The following is an 18854-nucleotide window of genomic DNA, read 5'->3' as shown; positions in this document are numbered from 1 at the left end:
CTTAGTGGCCGTTGCCTCCATCGTTTATGTGTGCGTGTGTGCGTGTATCTCTCGAGGATCGAGCCGACAACAACGCGCGCCTTCGTTAGACCAGGCGCACTTTGCATGCCCATCTCCCTCTTTCTCTCTCTCTCTCTCTCTGTTTTTTTTTTTTTTAGGCCGTTGTGTGTACGTGTGTGAGTCCTGTGTGCGTATTACGGAGCTATCCATAAAGCGATGAAGGCACCAACAAGAAGGCGCACGCGAGCCGACAACAAAAAAGTGATGATCGGCGAAGCGCCGAGCGAAGGAGGTTAAGGGGGAGAAAGAGAGCGAGCGAGCGAGAGAGAGAGCAAAATACCAGAGTAAGACGATGCCGCACTAATCACAGCATGTTGAGGGGGAATCCTAATGTATACGGCAGTGTGTGCGTGCGTGTGTGCGCCTGTGTGAGAGACCTACAGAACGCTTGGAGAGCGTACACATCTCCACTTCTCCTCTGCGCACTAGCGGGTGCCGAGGCCACGGCGATGCGTCCAGAGTGGTGCCATTGCGCGAAACGTACTGCCGTGCAACGACTGCAATACCCGAATTAATGGTGGGCACGACCGCTTTTTTGTTGATTGCGCCGCGTGCCGCGTAGACGTCGTCCACTGCGACCCGTGACTGACAACACACCGATCGTCATACCTGACTGCTGCCTCATCCACTCTTTCGTTGCCCTTCTCCCCTCCTCTCTTCGCCTTTTCACCTTTCGTGACACATTCTCGCTCTCACTTCTTCCGCGGTTCATAGGCGACGCTTGTCTACCTGCCCCCTCCCCCTCTCTCGCATGTATGTCCCCTGTCTGGGTGGTAGATACATCTGACGTATACTGCGCACAGCAGCTATCGCCTCTTTTTTTTTCGTGGACTTTGTCTGCCGTGCTGGCATCGGACTTTGTTGATCATTCTCCCTCTCGCTGCTCTTTGCGGTGCTCTCGATCGGTTTTTCGGGCATGGGAGGCACTCTTCCATCGATCGGTTGGCGCTCTTGTGCGGGTGCATTCTCGCCAGCCTCCTCGCACGCTTTTTCACCGCCACAATCGCTAAGGTGAAGCAGACATGACATTTTTTGTATCAGCTCCGTCATCCACTCTACCCCCCCCCCTCCTTCCACCTCACAGCCGCGCCACCCATTGTGCCGGTCCCCATCTGGCGCATCCCTCGCGGTCGCGCACTCAGGCTCCCCACACCAGCAGGCAGTGGGAGGGCCGGGGGTGGGATGTGTTCGAGTCGCGCGAACACTTCGCGCACCACATGGACGGCACAAGCGTGTGCACGGTCGCTGGCCGCTCCAGCGCAACGATGTCCACCACCTGACCGCCGACATGCATAGCGGTCAAGCGGTCTGATATCGCCCGCCATGTCCAAGGTGCGTGAAGTTTTCACCACCTGATGTGGCTCGGCGTTGGCGGGGATAGGGGGTGGGGGCTGCGTAGCTTCCCCACACAGAGCGTGAGGCGAGGGGTGTACTGGGCCCTGCGATGCCACGCACGGAGAGGTGTGTCCACCCTACTCCCCCCACGCCTCTTCCTTGTCCTCTATTCCTCGTTGTCTCTCTCTCTCGCCTCTCTCGCGGCAGTGACGCGCGCCGAAGTCCGTGTAGAATGTAGGTCGTTTCTCGAATGCTGCACGTATGTTTGTACTTTGATGGTTTGTGTGTAAACTTTATACCCGATGCCCCTCCTTCCTTCCCTGCTTCCCTTCGCTTCTCTTGGTTTCTCGTGTTTTCGTGACTCTGGTGTGAGACCTCTCCCTCTTTTCATGTGTATTGTGGGTGTATTTATCTAGGATTATCTGCTGTCTTCATCCGCTGGTCTTGGTTGTCGTTCTTGCGACCGCGGTTTTCTGTGTGATTTTCTTGGGGTACATGTAATGCATCATTATCCTTGTATGTTTTGTCGCGTGCTGCTGCGGCGAGCTGCCCGCCATGCGGAAGTGTGTGTCTGTGTGGCTTGGAGGTGCGCGTGTGCTTGTGCTGGAGCTCTTCACGGCTTTGGTGTGCTCTGATGTGGCGCGCGCGCCTAGCTTCTCTTCTTCATCCCCACCTCTCCAGGCGCTGTTGCGCCTCTGTGTACGGTATTGGGCGTCATTGTTGCGTCTTCGCGCACCCCCTTCTCTTCTTCACCGCGCCCGCTTCCCATGTCTGACTGAATCATGTGTGCATAGCGTGTCTCCTTTCTTTCGGTGTCGGGGTAGAGAAGACAAACACAACGCTCACCGAGTCGAGTGCACCTGTGGCACCCATGTACACCCACGCCCCGCACCCCCATTGGGAAGGTGCGTGGATGTCTATGATACTCGTGCTTACACAAAAGTGCCTGTTACCACACCAACCTCCTGTCTCCCGCCCCTCCCCAGACGTACACCATGGTGCCACCGTTTTTTTTTCGACCTGACGATCCTCTTCGGGTTTCTGCTGGTGTGCTCTGCACGGGGGGATCCCGAAGCCCTCTTTTTGTGGACCCTACCTCTGTCATCTATTTGGGCCCCGGGGTGCTACATCAGCTGCGTCTGATGGTGGTGGCTGCGGTGGCGGGAGGGTGGAGAGGATGGAAGAAAGGTTGAAGGGGTTTTTCCTGCGGGTCATACTCCATTCTTCTCAGGCGGTGTTGAGTGGTCTTCTAGCGCTTCTGCCTTCTGTCTCCTCCGTGTTTCTCTTGTTTATGCCGCTGCTGTGCTTCCGCTTCACAAACGAACGCACCATTAACCCCTCGCCCTCCCCGTGGACTATATTGCACGCTCTTTCCTCTTCCTCCGCGCATCATCGAATGATTTACCCCCCCCCCCACACACACACACGCACGCACGCATGCATGCATGCAAACTTCCTTACGTGGGCACAAACGCGTGCATGCAATGGTTACCATAAGGCAAACACGAAGGAAGGAAAGGGAGTGCTGTCGCTAGGGGTGCTTCTACTGTGGTCTCACCATCCGGCTCCTGTTGTTGTTATTGCTGTGTCGTTGACCCCTCGGAGGAGAAGACCACGTAAACGGCGAGCTGCGCGCTGCCCCTCTACCTTCACCTTTTTGGCTGTTTCAGAGAAGCGTGTGCCCTTCGCATGGCTACGTAGAAGTGCTTGAACCACAGCTATACGTAACGAGTTTGGCACTTCCTCGCACGCCAGCCATGTGGCGCCCTTCACGTGTCGCACGAGCCGTCACGGGATCGTGCGTCGCGCACCACCTACCCGCGCCATTCTTGGCATGCGTTATTGTCACCCCTTCCCCCGTATCTCTGTCGTGGAGGTGCGGCAGCTCCTCGACGCTGTGCGGGTCTCCGACGCTCATCGCGGACGGTGGCGTGACTGCGCTTTTGCAAACGCGCCGCTGCGGGTCGGCGATGGGCCGCGTCGGCCAGGCGAGAGGCACCAGAGAAGCCACCAAGACAAACAAGGAGGCGGGCGCGGCTGACGGTAAGGCCGCGGCATCCTTGTCGCGGCGAGTACAGCCGACCGCCGCGTCTGTTCAGCAGAAGTCAGCCTCATCGTTACCCACCTCTGTAAACGCGGACGAACAGCTCAAGGAGAGTGTGGCGTTCTTTGTTCGAGGCAGCTCTTCGCAAGAGGAAGCAGCTGAGTCAGTGGAGAACGAGGGCAAAAGAGACGGCGGCGATCTGTGCCCTTCCCCGTCAGCGCAACGTAAGCGCGCGAGTCTCCGCGCAGCACGTTTCCGCGGCAGCGCTCGACGACTTGAAGCAACGGAGGCGCGCGATGCCGCGGACGAAACGGACGCCGTTATCGGCGGCGACAGCGACGTGTTTTCAGAGCCACCCACAGAGGACCCCGTGGGTGCCACTTTGGAGGAGGCGTTTGGTGGAAATGATGAGCCCGAGAGGGAGAGCGGCGAGCGATGTAGTGGCAGGGGCACCGAGACACGCCTGGACGGCATTACCCAGGCGGAGGAAGGTGACGGTACGGCTGTGACTCGGCGAGCGCGACGCCGTAATCTCAAGGCGTCGACCGTGGACGCGGCCGCTGGCGAGGCCGATGCAACCGGCACGTCTTCTTTGCCAGAAGACAGCGAAGAATGTGCGGCGGACACGGCTGCTGTTGACGAGGAAATGGCAAACCGTTACTTGGCCCTTGCGTTCCCCGAATTGGCGGCCGAGTACGCCGCTGCAGGCGACGGTGCCAACGCTATCCCTGTGAACGACGTCATGACGGACTCGGCGGTGGTTGCGGCGTGGCGCTGCGTCAAGTGCGACCACGTCTGGCGTAGCGGTGTGTTCGTGCGGTGCATCCTCAAGAACGGATGCCCGCAGTGCACTGCAAACAGGACCTCAACGCTGGCGAAGGCGCGGCCTGATCTGCTTCAGCTGTGGGACTACAACCGCAACAACCCGTTTCTCAAGCCTGAGGAGATCGCCGCGGACAGCAAGGAGAGTGTTTTTTGGAACTGTCCAATGTGTCGCGAGAGCTATGCCGCTCGCGTGAAGGACCGGGCTCTCGACAAGGTCAGGTGCCCATCGTGCGCGCTGCTGCGTTCTCAGTCAGCTGGTGTGCTGGCCGCGGAGGAGAGCGTTGTGCTGCAGGAGTGGCATCCACTAAAGAACGGCGATCTCCACATTGAGCAGCTGTCGCCGACGGACACGAAGACAAAGGTGTGGTGGCTGTGCGCCGGGTGCGGACATGAGTGGGAAGCCTCGCTTGCCGCTCGTCTCGCACGCTGGCGGCGTAGCAGGAGAAGTCTTTGCCCCGTGTGCCACGGAAAAGGTGTGACAGACCTCGTGCAGTGAAGAGACACAGGGGGAGAGGCGGTAGCAGGAGATGGAGGCGCGGTGGTGCCAACACCGCACACACGCCTCTGCGCGTTTTTTTTTGTGTGGGATAATGGCGGCGGCCGCTTGGCTTTTCTTCACAAATTTGTTTGCCGACTTTCTTGGTTTGTTCCTTCCTCCTGAAGGGAAGCAGCGGTGGCCGGCGTTGGTGTGGTCCTTCTCGGCCACCACCCCTTCCCTTCATCCTTTGCTCGTTTTTGTGTTTTGTGTGCTCTCACCGCTCTCAAGCGTTTCCGCGCGTGTGTGTGTTTTGTTTGTGGTTGGTCTTGCATTGCTTCAACAGAGAAAGAGAATTGTTGCTCGCCTTACGTGGAGTCTTTCCCGTCCCCACCCTCTCCTCACCTCCCTCCCTCATACACCTGCTTTCCCTTCTTGCGTGTGTGTGCGTGTGTTCGCCAGAGTGTCGCCAAGGCCATACAAGGAGCAGCGAAGCCCAGAAGCCGAATCAAAAACCAAAAAAAAGAACGAGAAGATGACACACGCCAACAGACGTATGCGGCAACACACCGGCATCTGCCGTGAGAAGGCTCGGCGATGGCGCCGTGACCTCCTCGCTGAAGCACCTCAGCGTACAAGCAGGTACTTAGACGCCGGCTCGGCATCTGTGACGCCGAACGAGTGTTCTTCACGCCTGCACTCGGACAAGGCGCCAGTCCCAGCGGTGATGAGGCTTTTTCCTGCGTTCGTATGCGAGCGCCGTGACGAATTCCCGAATAGCGTTGTCCACGTGACAGTACACGTGTGTTGCGATGTGGTGTCGCTGCTGGCTGGGCAGCTGTCGGGCTGTCTGTGTGCTCGACCCGCGTCCTCTGCCATCTCGCGCGACGACCAACGTTAGCGCTTTCCCGCCCGTTTCGTCGATCGTCCCACGTCTCCCTTCGCACCCGCCCCCCCCCCCCGTACGCGGACTCACGCGCGCGAGGAAGCAACGACGTACGCACAGAGAACTCTTGGCACATTAAGGCCTCGAAAAGTACTTGAGGCGGGTCTGAGCATGAAGCCCGCTTGTTGCTGTCATCTGCGACGCCCAGTACAAACGCACCCACTCGAGGAACGCGCTGCTCCACTAACGCATAAATGATCGATTCGTTGCCCACCGCATCCGCTCATGTGCAGCAGATTGACGAGTCGCTCGTCTCGTCATGTAGGGCCACCTCGAACCCGTACAAGCGCTCGATGCTGCGCTTGCTTGAGTACGTGGGGCTGCAGCATTACGGCACCCCGCGCGCCACAATGCCGCCTCGCACGAGCGAGGAGGCAGCGCGTATTGCTCAGCACTTGGACGAGGTGAAGGAGGCAGTAGCTCGCCACCAGGAGAGCGTGCGACGCCGCAACATACGCATCAACAAACGCAAGCTGAACAGTGAAGTGGTGCGTGCTATGCGGTGTGCTGTAGCCGCCTCCGGTGCAACGGAGTCTGATGGCGCGTGCTCCACTGTGAGCAGTGATGCAGCGGCAGGCGCCAGCGGCAGGCTCGCAGAGATGCCCACGATCTACCTCAGCCTTGAGGAATCGGTGGAATGGAAGGCGTTTCTTGCCAGCGTGGTGCCCGAGGATCGCCACGCCGTGACGGTGCTGCGCCGGCTTTCTGTCGCGCTTTGGCGCGCGCATCAGCGCGATCTTTGCTTATGGTGCTGGTTTCCTCGCGAGGTGTGCATGTGCGCCGAGCTCGATGCCTACCGTGGCACACTGCCGGCCGCCGTGCTGGATGAGCATGTGGAGGTGACCATGCTGCTGCACAGTGAGGAGCTGATGCGCAGCACAAACTCGGGTCACATCGCTGCCTATCTCCTAGGCGCGCCTTTGCGCGTCTGGGGACTTGTCAAGGATGACACATATCTGCAACAGCTGCCGCCGGTGGAGCACCGTCAGGCCGCGTGCGCAGCCGAAAGGCCGGCGGTCGTCTATCACGTCTCCCTTTATCCGTCTTCGGACGCGGTCAGCATCCACCACCACATCCGAAATGCGCATCTCTACCCCTCTCAGAGGGACCACGGAAGCAGCAAGGACAGGGGAAGGGGCGAGGGCAGCACTCCGGAGGAAGAGGTCGACAGCGATGGTGGTGATAGTGGCGCTTGTGCTAACACGGCCAACACGATGCCACGCGCACCCGCACCGGCAACGGAGAGCAGCAGTGAGGGCGTAGCAGTGTACCCCGTGCCACCGCTGACCGTCGGAGGAAGCGGCTCACATTCGCTACGCAAGGTGCACCTCATCCTTCTCGACAGCACGTGGAACCAGGCGCTCTCCTTGAACCGTCACATCACTCGTTCAATCCCTCGCGTTTCTCTAGAGATCGCCGATGACTACGAGTCTCTCTTTGAGGCGCTGCGCAAGCGCACCCGCGAGACCTGTGTGAGCACGTTGGAGGCGACCAGCATGGCAGTAGCGCAGTGTGTGCGGGCCATGGGCTACGCCGCCGAGGCTGCATGCACCTCAAAGACGCTCTCGGACGCCATGAAGAAGTTTGTGGACGCCCGATGCCTTCTAAAGTACGCTAACGCGCAATTCTCGACAAGCGGCGACGCCCTTGACGCGTTCTGCAACCGGCGCGACGATGCGCGTCGTAGGGATGCCGCCCGTCGTCAGGAAGTCCTTGCCGCCCAGATGCAAGCGGACGAGAGTGCTCGGCGCCTGCGCCTCCCGCCCGTCTTGAACTACTGCTACGTCTGCGACTGCGTGATTGGGTGGCATCGCATGGCAGAGCACGTGATGGGCAGCAGCCATCGCACGGCGCTCGAGCACAACCCCTCGTGCACCCCCTCTGCCGCATCTCGAAGGGTCGTGGTGCCGGACTTTTCTCGCCCACGACGCCCTGCGGAGAACACGAAAGGCACCGCAACTGCGCCTCGATTCAGCGGCGCAGAAGCAGCAGGCGAGCACCTGCCTGTCGAGCTTACTCAGCACCCCAGGCTCTGACTAAGCACTCCACGAGGAACGGCGCAAGAGACAGATAGAGAGGCGACCAAGTCTACACCCACTTTTCGGCAGAGTTTCCCTCGTGTAATTCTGCTTGTTTCACTGACCCGGCTCTCTCTATCCCTAGTTGTTCTCACCAATACCACACAGGCGCTGTCCTCCTCGCCTTCTCTCTGTGCCCCTCCCCCTTCCCGCCACCCGCCCGCTCCCCCAACACACAGCGCGCAGTTCACAGGACGGCACGAAGGGCGCGGAAGCCCCTCTCATCTGGTAAGCAATGCTGGAAGGCAATTTGCCACGTTCCCCTCGATCTTTGTGTGTGTGTGTGTGTGTGGTGTATCCGTGCACACATGCAGCATCGCTTCCTTTGAAGCTGATGCTCTTCTTGCTCCCTGTCTACCTCATCCGCTGCCAACGTGTTCCCCCTCCCCTTTCTTCTGATTCTCTCTTTTTCCGTGGCCTCCATGTGATCTACTGCAGCTGGTCGTCACTGCGTACCTATACACACACACACACATACACTCACACACACATATATATATATATACAGAATTGCGCTGTCTTTCTTTGTTGCTCACCGTTCTCCTTTACTTTCCCTCCGCCTCTGCAGCGCGTCTCTGCCCCCCCCCCCCTCCTCCCCCCTCCTCTCTCTCTCCCTCTCGTCCCAACTCCAGCACACTAGATATTAGCGAAAAGCCCGACCACCGCAGCGCTGCAGCGCCGGTTATTCTGCTTGTCTTCACAACATAAACTGCGCACACAACAAGAAACCACTCACCGCCATGGAGGAGACATACGATGCGATTGTGTGCGGGACGGGACTAGTGGAGTGCGTGCTGTCCGGCCTGCTGTCCGTGAACGGCTACAAGGTGCTGCACGTGGACCGCAACGCGTACTACGGCGGTGAGAGCGCCTCGTTGAACTTGGAACAGCTCTACCAGAAGTTCAACAAGGGCACGCCGCCGGCTTCCATGGGCCGCAGCCATCTCTACAACATCGATCTGATCCCGAAGGTGCTCATGTGCGCCGGTGAGCTGGTCAAGATCCTGCGCGCCACCGTCGTGGACCGCTACAACATGGAGTTCATGTTGCTCGACTGCTCCTTTGTGATGAAGGACGGCAAGATCGCCAAGGTGCCGGCGACGGAGATGGAGGCACTGTCGTCATCGCTGATGGGCTTCTTCGAGAAGCGCCGCCTGCGCAACTTCCTCCAGTATGTGTCCAGCTACAACGTGAAGGACAGCCGAACCTACAAGGGCTACAACCTGCAAACCATGTCGATGCAGCAGCTCTTCAAGGAGTTCGACCTTGGCAACGACACTATCAGCTTTGTTGGGCACGCCATGGCGCTGCAGAACAACGAAGACTACCTGCACAAGCCAGCCATCGACACCGTGATGCGGTGCAAGTTGTACGAGAACTCCTTCTTGATGTACAACCGCTCCCCATACGTGTACCCGCTCTATGGTAGCGGCGAGCTTCCGCAGGCCTTCTCGCGCCTGTCGGCCGTGTACGGCGGCACCTACATGCTTCAGACGCCTGTGGATAAGGTGAACTTTGACGCGAACGGTGCCTTCGAGTCCATCGAGAGCGGTGGCAAAAAGGCGTTCGCGAAGCTGGTGCTGGGCGATCCGTCGTACTTTCCGGACCGTGTCAGGTCGTGTGGTCAGGTGGTGCGCTGCATCGCGATCATGGACCACCCTATCCCCAACCTAAAGGTGGCCGCCAACGCGTGCCAGATCATTATCCCACAGTCGGAGCTGCGCCGCAAGAACGACGTGTACATCCTGCAGCTGTGTGAAGAAGACAAGGTGTGCCCGGAGGGCAAGTTCATTGTGATGATCGGCACCGTGGTCGAGCACCCGGGGAACCCCAAGGCTGACCTGGAGGCCGGCCTCAAGCTGATCGGCCCCACCTTGGAGACTTTCATTTCAGTCTCTGACTTGTATGAGCCACTCGAGGACGGAAGCACGAGTCGCTGCTTCATCAGCAAGAGCTACGATGCCGCCACGCACTTCGAGAGCGCCGCGGAGGACATCCTCAACCTCTTCGAGCGCATCCACGGCAAGCCGTACAGTTTCGAGGCCATCAAGCGCGCAGGTGAGGAAGTACATGCGTAGGCACCGTTGTCGCTGCGCTTTTGTGCGTTATGGCATCATGACGAACGTGGCGGCGCTCTTGTTTTTGCGGCGGCAGAGAAGCGAAAGGAGGGTGTAAGATGCGGCTCCTTTCACGAAGTTTACGCGCACGAGAACGTGTCTGGCTCGATGATATCCCTCCCAAGCCATGCTGTGTGTGCGGCAAGTGGCGCAACATGTTCTGCCAGCGCGCGAGCATCGAGCGTGCGCCTCTGTCGCGGGTTTCGGAGAGTCTCTCAATGATGATACGCGCAGGAAAACAAACACACATGCTCTGTCTCGCTGCACCGTATGGCCCCTTCTTCAGGCTGGTTGTGTTTGATTTTGTGCGGTGTCTCCCACTCTCTCCCCATCTTCCGGTCCTCTTCTCTAAGCCGCCCCCTCCCTCCCACCACCGCTTTCCCTTTGTTAGGTGGGCTGAGAATGTTCCAGTGTATGTTGGCGGACAGGGTGGTGGTGGTGGTGGTGGTGGTGAGTGCTGGTGGCAACAGTGTGGGATGGCGGGGTTTTCTCGCTATGGTAGCTGACCTGGAGTGTCGCGTTTTGTGCGTCTCTGTGAGCGCGCCTACGCACTTGTCATTGCGACTCTTTTTTGTTGTCTGTCATTGTTGTTGTTGTTTGGCCGTCTCCTCCCTCCCTTTGCTGATTCGCTTCACGAGTGCTTCTTTGCTGGTGCGCGACTGCGTTTGGTTTATGTGTCAGCTGCTGCTGCTGCACTCCGTGTTTGTGTGAGTGTGTGCGTGTGTGCGTGTGCGTTCGAAGAAGAGATGTAGTGTATGAAACTGAGTTGGTGGCAAACACGAGCGGATACGCCGTGCAGACAAGTAGGCGACGGCGCCGTCTTCACACTCTTGCATGGGTTACACCACCACTTCACTCCCCCTCGCGTCTCCACAACGCCTGTTGCCATGTGTTTTCTGCGCAGATTTAGTTACGATGCTCATGGAGAAGGGTGAAATACCCCCCTTCCCCCACCCACGGCCACCGGAGCGGCACACGGATAGACGATGTGCGCAGTCGAAGCCCCCCCCCCCGCTGCCCTTTCCATCGTTTCTCCTGCCCGCTGGCTTTATTATTCTCCTTCGCGCCTTTTCACTATGGGCGACTTTGGCATCCCGCTCCTCTTCAATGCGCAAGGAGGAGGCCCTTTACTGTTGCTTTACGTGCCTCAGTGGTGCTCTCTTCCTTCACAGCGGAGGAGGGGGACGACTCGAACTCGCTTGTGTTCTTTTTTTTTTAGTTGTTCTGGTCTCTGTCCTTTTGCTTTTCCGATCGGCGGTGGTTATGTTCAAACAAAGTCATGCGTACACTTGGCGGAGGAATAGTGGTGCGTGTGTGTGTGGGGGGGGGGGGTACACAAAGGTGCGGGTGAATGGAGCGAGGAGGCTGCACATGAGAAAACGAACTGTGACCCTCGCGCCCTCACCGGCCGCCCCCCCCTCCCTCACCACCATCCCTCTGACCTCGCCCGGATGTGTACGCGCACGTGTTCATGTTTCAAGCAAAAAAAAAAACTACAAAGACCTCCGGAAACCATCAACAGTGATTCGGTTGCCCTTTAGCTGCGTTCATGCCAGTATCCTTTCAAGAGGGACGCAACGCTCGAAGCATGGGCGTGAATGCCCCCCACCCCCCACCCCTACACTGTGTCAGGGCAGCGGGTATGCTCTGCGAAAGCGCGAGGTCGAGGGCCGAAGCAAAGCCAAAAGACGTACGAAGACGCGCGAAAAGGGAGAGTGAACTCCCTTTCTCTCGCACCACCACTGCAGCAAGCTGGCGTGAGGATGGAGACACAGACAGAGGCGGAGCGGTAGTGTATTTACTCAGGTCTGTCAGTACTCACGGCATCCTTCGTCGCGTATGCCCGCGCAGTCGCACAAGTGCGCATGCCTGCATGCTCAGTCAACAAACAACTGCAGATACTCGGCCTTTTTCCATTCTTTGTCCCATGACTTTCACACTCTCCATCATGCGCATCTTTTTTTTTTCTTTCCTGAGCCACATCCCTCACCGCCTTGGCACACCACACACACATACACACAATCATTTGGCCTCCTCCCCTCCTCTGCCATCTCGCGCTGTCGTAGGTCACACATACACGCGTTCACAGTGTTCTCTGTTCGTTGTACCTGTTCGCTCACTTTTAGTGGATGGGAGGGAAAACGACGAATAACGAAAGGGCCAGCTTAAAACTCGCTTGTTACGTTTATCTTGCTCTCGTTCGTGCTTGTCTTGCGCACGTCTGTTCATGCGTGTGCGTCGATGTCGTTCACGCCTCTGCGCAGTCAGTCATCAGTTCTTTCTCACTCTCTTCCCTTTTTTTCTCTCACGGTTTTCCTCCTCTGCTCATCCTGTCTGTTATCGTCTGCTTCCCCGGTCTCTCTCTCTGTGTGCAGTTCCAAGGCTACCAAGTGTGCAGACACACGAAGAGGGTGTGCCGAGGGAGGCACTAGCGGCACACACTTCTTCCGTTGTGTTTCCGCAGTTGTTTTAATTGGTCGTTGTTGTAGTTCATCCTTGTCTCTTTCTTTCCCCCTCTCCGTCAGCGAATCTACGGTCAGAGCGTGAGAGAGGTAGAGGGGCTGAGCTCGAAATAGCGAGTCGTGATAATCGGAGCGGAAACGGACGCAGACACGCTTATCGTCTTGCTGTGTCTGTGTGTGTGCGAGAAAAAACGTAGAGCACCTCTTTTTGTGTACAATCTGGGGCTTGCTCGAGTCACTGGGTCCTTCTCTTCCCGCCATCCTCTGTGTACTTTGTTTTCTGCTGTCTTCTCCTTTGGCCGAGAGGCAGGTGGGACCCTGTGAATCCGCATACACACGCACGCCCCTAAAACGGTGGGCCTCAGAGGCGCAAGCGGAGCGAAAGACAACAACAACAACAACAACAACAACAAAACGCATCCAACAAAGACGGTTCCGCTTTCTCGATCTCAGGTGCCTTTCTGGGTGCTGCTCTGTCACTCTCACTGAAAGCACAGCTCTTCATTTGTGGAGGTGCTGGCTCATCACGTGATTCAATATTTAGTGCTGGTGTAGTGGCGTGTTGTGGTTGCTTGTCGCTGCCGCGGCTGTGTGTGTGTGTGTGTGTGTGTGTTTGAGTGTGGGAGCTCACCATCCCGCATCTACCCTCTTCACACTCGTCTTCTCCATTTTTCTTGATCTCGACACGGCGTCTGTGTCCCCTCTTTGTTGTATGCGTTTTGCCGGTACCGTCGGACTGCTATAGCCCACTCTCTGCCTTTCCGCCAACCATCGTTTTTTTTTGTTGTTCGTCGTCTTGGTCTTTTTATCTTCCTCCTCCTCCTCCCTTTCCCTTTGCCTCCCACGCTGCCGTATTCGCTCCGCCCAGAGCGCCTCTTCCCTGAATTCCCTCGCGGTGTTAATCGATCTCCTCCTCGCCTCTCTGTGTGTGCGTTCTGCTTTGTGTTCTCCCCGACCCACCCTCGACCCCGCTCACTTCTCCCTTTTCTTTGTGTTCCCGTCTCCTCCCCGCGTTCTTGTGTTGTCGTGTTGAGCCTCTTTCCTCTTTCCTCGACTTGGCGTTGTCCGCACTCTCACACTCTTTCCTTTGAGTGTTTGGAGCTTGTTTTTGTTCTGCCCCCCCCCCGTTGCTGTCGTGCACGTGTACGTGGCTTGTTCATGTTTGCGTGTATGTAGGGTCTCCATCTCGGGCACACGAACCATTTCGATTGCCGTCATCGTCATCTAATATTGTTGCTGCTGTTGTCATCCGGCTCACTGTTGCTGTGGGCTCGCTCGTGCGTCCACTTGTGTCGCTTCTTCTCAGTGGCTTCGCTCCTCCTTACTGTTTTACGTGATTTTAACAAAGAATATTGTCGCGTCCGTCTTTTCGTTTTTGTTTCTCGGCCGGTCTTTGTTCCTCCAGCTGAGCCCTCTTATACTCCTTCCCCTACTCCTCCCTCTTGTTTTGTTTCTTTTTTTTTTTGGCTCTCTCTTCCCGCTACCCCGTACTCGTCCACCCAATCCTCCTCTTACCTGCCCCTCATCCGACGCACAGACCCCGCACACTCGTGCGAGTGCGCAGAGCCACAGAAAGACACATACGCGCACATAAACATCTGTTTGTTCACATACACCAAAGCCGTCCCTGCAGCATCCCACACGACGAGGCAAACAAGGCAAGGCAGCACCAGAAAGAAAAGGGACCCGAAGAAGAGCTGCAGCACTCACTGTCGCGCTCTCCCTCCCCCCTCACACACACAGAAAAACCCCTCCAACAGCGACAGCAACGAGGGTGCCATACCGGCGAACAACGTCGAATCAACGCGGAAAACCGGCAGAAGAAAAAAGAAAACACACGCCCTGAAGTCTTTTCGAAAGGAGGAGGAAGCACGCAAGCGCAAAGCGAACAACAACAACAGCGGCTTGCGGCTCTTCGTAGCAGCGGTGACTCTACGCTCGCCTTCCGCGCCACGCCGCCTTGATCTTGTTTTGTGTTTGCCCCGGTATCTTCCGTTGCCCTTCTCGCTTTCACTTCTCAGTATCGGTCCTGCACACCCTTCATTTTTTACCTGTGTTTCTCATCTCTTTCTCCGCCTTCCTTCGATCGCTGTTGGGGTATAGCTGAGTTTTGCCGCGGGTTTCGTGTGGTGTGTACTCTCTCGATTTCTCTGCGGTCATTGAACCTCGCCCCGGAGGGAGATCTATGGTACAGATGAACCAGAATGAGGAAGATAGCATCCAGCCGGAGAGCAACAAAGATAGGATGGTCCACGCAAGAGCACAATCTGTCGCCACGGGCGGTCAACACCGGCCCTCTCCACATGAGAAGGACGCAGACGGTGCGGCTGATGCCCCACCCTGCCGCGCAGCGGGGACAAGGTCCCGATCGCCGCCTTTGCCATCGGCGCAGCAGCGCGGGTGCACCAGAGTCGAAAGTGCGTCGTGCACGTACAACCTTCGGGAAGAGATTGGGCGAGGCGAGTACGGTTGTGTGTTCTTAGCAGACGCAACACCCCATCAACTTCAACCGCAGCCTCCCCTGCAACACTCTCAGTCAGCATCCTTCTTGCCGTCCCCTACAAGCGGGGTGGTTGTGGGGCTGGGGTCGAAAGGGCGCAGCGAACCGCGAAACACCGGCGGTCGGCCTAGTCGCATGGTTTTAAAGCGCATGGACAACACCAGTATCGAGGACGGGTTGCAGGCCGCCACGCTACGAGAAATTATGGTGCTGGACGAGGTGAGCGCCGGGACTTCCAACCGGGATCGTGTGGAGCGGGACGCGTTTCGCTGCGGCCGAGCCGTGTTTCGGCCAACCACGGCGGCGCAATCCAACACGCACGTGCAGGAGAGTCTTCCTTCCTCGTTTGTGGACCAAAACCGTTACTTCTCCAGCGGCGCTGCAGACGATGAGTGGGATGACGCGGCTTCATCTTCGTCCGGGCCGCTGCGCAAAGGTGCCTTTGACGCACTGTCCGCTCAGCAGAGACGGCGCATCAGCCGCGGGCGGCAACATCTCATTGGGCTTCGGGATGCAATACTGCGGCCGCGCGAGCAGCTCGCCTACGTGGTGATGGATTACTGCGAGGGCGGTGACCTATGGCATTTCATGCGAGATTTAAAAGTCTCCATGCGGTCCTCTTCGGGAAAGTTCGGTGATATAATGTCGACGCGGGTGTTTCGGCGCTGGTCGGTGGAGCTGATCTTGGCGCTGGGCTTTCTGCACTCGCACAACATCGCCCATCGCGATCTGAAGCCGCAGAATTTGATGCTCGCCAAGCGCACAGATGCGATACTCTCCTCATTCTTTGCAGTTGACAGCGCCAACAGCAGCGAGCTGTGTGATATCGCGGGTGCGCCGGCCGGGGAGCTGTACACGTTGAAGGTTGGCGACTTTGGCCTCTCGCGGCTGGAGGGGATCCCGTACAAGAAGTACGTGCACGAGGCAGTCACGCTTTGGTACCGCAGCCCAGATGTACTGCTCGGGAACACAAACTACACCTACTCCGCAGACGCCTGGTCGCTGGGGTGCATTCTAGTAGAAATGGCCTCGGGCAGTGTCCTCTTCAAGGGCAAGGACGAGGCAGACGAGCTGCGGCACATCTTCACGCGCGGCTGCCGCCCGTCCCCCTCGATCTTTCCACGAATGCGGGACTACCATTACTGCGAGCGATACGCGGAGGTACTGAACCGGTATCAGGAGGCGGACACCGAGAACATGACCTCGGAGGAGCTCATGCAGATGCAGCTGGAGCGCATCAGCCGCCACCTGCGCGCGTTTTTGCGCGACCGTCACGCCCTGGAGCTGCTTGGCGATGCAGGGGTTGACCTGGTTGCCCGGCTGCTGATTCTCGATCCGGAGCATCGCCTTACCGTTCTGGACGCGATGAACCACCGCTTCTTTACGAACGCGTATGCTGAGGTCTATGGCGCGGATGGATAGTCCCGGGTAGCCCCGCTTCAGGGGCGCGCCGCTCCTCCCTCGCTCTCCTTCCTTTCGCCCCTTTCCCACCCCCTCAGGTGCTCGACCGCTCCAGCGATGTGGCCCGGCAAGAGCCCTTCGACTCGGCACCGCCGCCACTACCTGCGCAGCCATCACCCGACGCCAGCTGCAATGAACCCACGCGGCCGCACCATACGGAGGGAGGAGCGAAGGAACGCCCCCCGCCCACACACACGAAAAAGAATGGTGAGACTTCAGTAGTGGAGGAAGTGCAAGCAGAAGACGTGGAGAGGCGGAGGGAGGAATGAATGGATAAAAGGAGTGCGCAGCGATGCAGCGAGAGAAGGGCCGCTGCCGCAACATGACGAGCAGACGAGGGGAGGGGGAGGAAGGGATGACCGACTCACAGACACGAAAGGCGGAAAGTAACGAGGCTACAATGCAAAACAGGGCTAGAACATCGATAGCAGTGTTGGCGTAGAGATGAAAAGTGAAGGCGGTCAACAGCAAAGCAGGCACTCGATGCTCGAAGGGGTCTATGGGAAGGGAGGCGTGCCCCTGTGCCATTTGGAGAGGCGCATGCGTGAGCTACTGGGCAGGGAGGCAGTGAAGGAGAAAGGACGTCGTGCTTGATGGTCGAATCCCAGTAGCGTCTCTCCCGCTGATTGTCGCGCCACGATTGTTCCTCTTGAACTGTCTTCCTCCCTTCTACTTCCCTCTGTCTTGCTATGCCCCTTTTTCTTGAAGCAAAAAAAAAATGTCAACAGGAAGAGAGAAAGTGAGCGTTTTTTTTTCTTGCTAAAGTGCGCGGATGTGATGGTGTGTGTGTGTATGTGTGTGTGTGTGTGTGCCGGTGGGATGGAGCCATCGAAGTAGGATGTGTTCCACATTCCGTGTCATCCAGTGCCTTTTTTTTCTGGTTTCTCGTTTACGTATCCCTTTCTGTTTTTTGTTTGTTTGTTTGTTTGCGTATGTGCGTGTTCATGCTGGAGCGCTCTCCTCACCCTCTCTGCTCGTGTCTTTCGCAGCGGGTGGAAGGAGGTAGGGCGGGAAGGAGGGGCGCGTGTGTGCGCGGATGTCTGCCAGCGCTTGTGTCTGTGTGTCTTGCGGCTATGGGGAGGGTGCTCATGGTGTATGGGATCACTCTTTGCTTTTATCCTTCTCGCTGCTCTGCAGAGCTCACTGTTCAGGTTTTTGATCCCCTCCTTCCCTCCCACCCTCGCCTCGTTCTCTGTTTCGTCTTGTTTTAGCTGCTCTTTGCTGTGTTCGCGTGCCTTCGGCTGCGCGCCTTTTGCGCGTGTGTATATCGATGCGTATGGCGGTGGAAAGGCTGCTGAATGGTGTGGGTAAGGGGGTTTGCGGAGAATGTATTATGGCCGATCCGCTTGAGGTGTTGCTAGCCTTCTCCTTCACTATCCACCGCAACTCTCACCTGTTAGTTTGTACACGTGGGTTGACATTTTTGTGCTCGCACCTTTTCCTTTCTTTTTCCAGGGGGAGGTGTGTTCTCTTGCTGACAGCACCTCGCCGCCCTCTGTCACCCATCACATCTCTTTTATATCTGCCTGCCTTATCATCATTGTCAAACATTTTCACCGTGGGTTTCTTCTGAATCTCGCGTTTGCGTCTCCGTGTGCGCGCACTCTTCTCTCCCCTCCCCTCCTCTTTGGTCTCCTCTGTCATCTCACACGTTTGGATTTCCGCGCGGTCATTGTTGTTTTCGGTGTTTTATTTTATCTTGCCGTTTCTTTTCTATGTACCTTCTTTCAACGTTTTTATCTCTCCCACCCCGTTCCTCTCGTCTCCTTTCACAGACATATGGGTGAGTATGCGTGGTTTTTCCCGTTCTCCCTCCTGGCCGCGCCCTCCCTCTTTACCGGAAGTACTTGTCTCCCTCCATCTCACCGGGAAAGGGTAAGCGCAGTGACTGGGTTCGAGGTGCTCGTTCACCCCCGCCACCCCCACCTCCCAGCCAGCTGCTTCCTCCTTTCCTCATCGGTGATTATCAAGCATACGATCGTGCTCACAGACACCGGAACACACGCACGCACACGCATACGCCTTCGATTCCCATATCTTCGCCCCTCTCTTTTTCTTTCTCTCCCCACCCTCTTCGCCCGTCTTCTCGATCGCCTCTCTCTGCTTGACTTTTTTTTTTGGTTCTCATCCCTGCATTCCCTCTCTGTCTCTCACCACCCTCCTCTCTCTCCTCTCCGCCTCTCAAGCCCCTTTTTTTTTGGGGGGGGGCAGCCGGATCTGCCACTCTTTCCCTTGCCGCCCTTCCTTTCTCGCCTTTCTGCAACGTCTGTTGTGAGGCGCATCCACGCCCGCTCTCTTTCCTCTTGTTTGTTGGTTTATGCTGCGTTTTGTCATAGATTTAAACATCCCCCTTTCGTCTATCTTTTCGCTCTTCATTTCAATGTGCCAGGTGAACGGGGCTGGTTTCTTTCCTGTGTTTCTCATCACGTCTCCGTCTCGCCTCGTCCCCCCACCCCCCACCCCATCTGCTGACCTGTCTCCTAACAGCTGTCGGAGCGCCTCCGTAGTGCCCTTCCTCCCCTTCCATGCGTCGCTGCTGTTTTCTTTTCTG

General features: G+C 57.4%; 4 protein-coding genes across 4 annotated transcripts; all 4 read left to right on the top strand.

Annotated features, from left to right (window-relative positions):
* Positions 1-3365: 3365 nt before the first annotated feature.
* Positions 3366-4760, top strand: LMJF_29_2180 (conserved hypothetical protein; the record flags this gene model as incomplete). The annotated part of the gene is made up of 1 exon (XM_003722253.1): positions 3366-4760. The coding sequence occupies one exon, from the start codon at positions 3366-3368 to the stop codon at positions 4758-4760; it is 1395 nt and encodes a 464-aa protein (XP_003722301.1).
* A 1119-nt stretch (positions 4761-5879) lies between these two features.
* On the top strand, positions 5880-7721 carry LMJF_29_2170 (conserved hypothetical protein; the record flags this gene model as incomplete). Its single annotated transcript, XM_003722252.1, has 1 exon — positions 5880-7721. The coding sequence occupies one exon, from the start codon at positions 5880-5882 to the stop codon at positions 7719-7721; it is 1842 nt and encodes a 613-aa protein (XP_003722300.1).
* Positions 7722-8503: 782 nt separating this feature from the next.
* On the top strand, positions 8504-9841 carry LMJF_29_2160 (putative rab-GDP dissociation inhibitor; the record flags this gene model as incomplete). Its single annotated transcript, XM_003722251.1, has 1 exon — positions 8504-9841. One exon carries the CDS (start codon positions 8504-8506, stop codon positions 9839-9841), a length of 1338 nt encoding a protein of 445 aa, XP_003722299.1.
* A 5136-nt stretch (positions 9842-14977) lies between these two features.
* LMJF_29_2150 (putative protein kinase) lies at positions 14978-16264 on the top strand (the record flags this gene model as incomplete). Its single annotated transcript, XM_003722250.1, has 1 exon — positions 14978-16264. One exon carries the CDS (start codon positions 14978-14980, stop codon positions 16262-16264), a length of 1287 nt encoding a protein of 428 aa, XP_003722298.1.
* Positions 16265-18854: the final 2590 nt, after the last annotated feature.

This window comes from Leishmania major, chromosome 29 (genome assembly GCF_000002725.2).
Source record: "Leishmania major strain Friedlin complete genome, chromosome 29".
NCBI lineage: Eukaryota > Euglenozoa > Kinetoplastea > Trypanosomatida > Trypanosomatidae > Leishmania > Leishmania major.
This window is presented reverse-complemented; position numbering and strand designations above follow the sequence as displayed.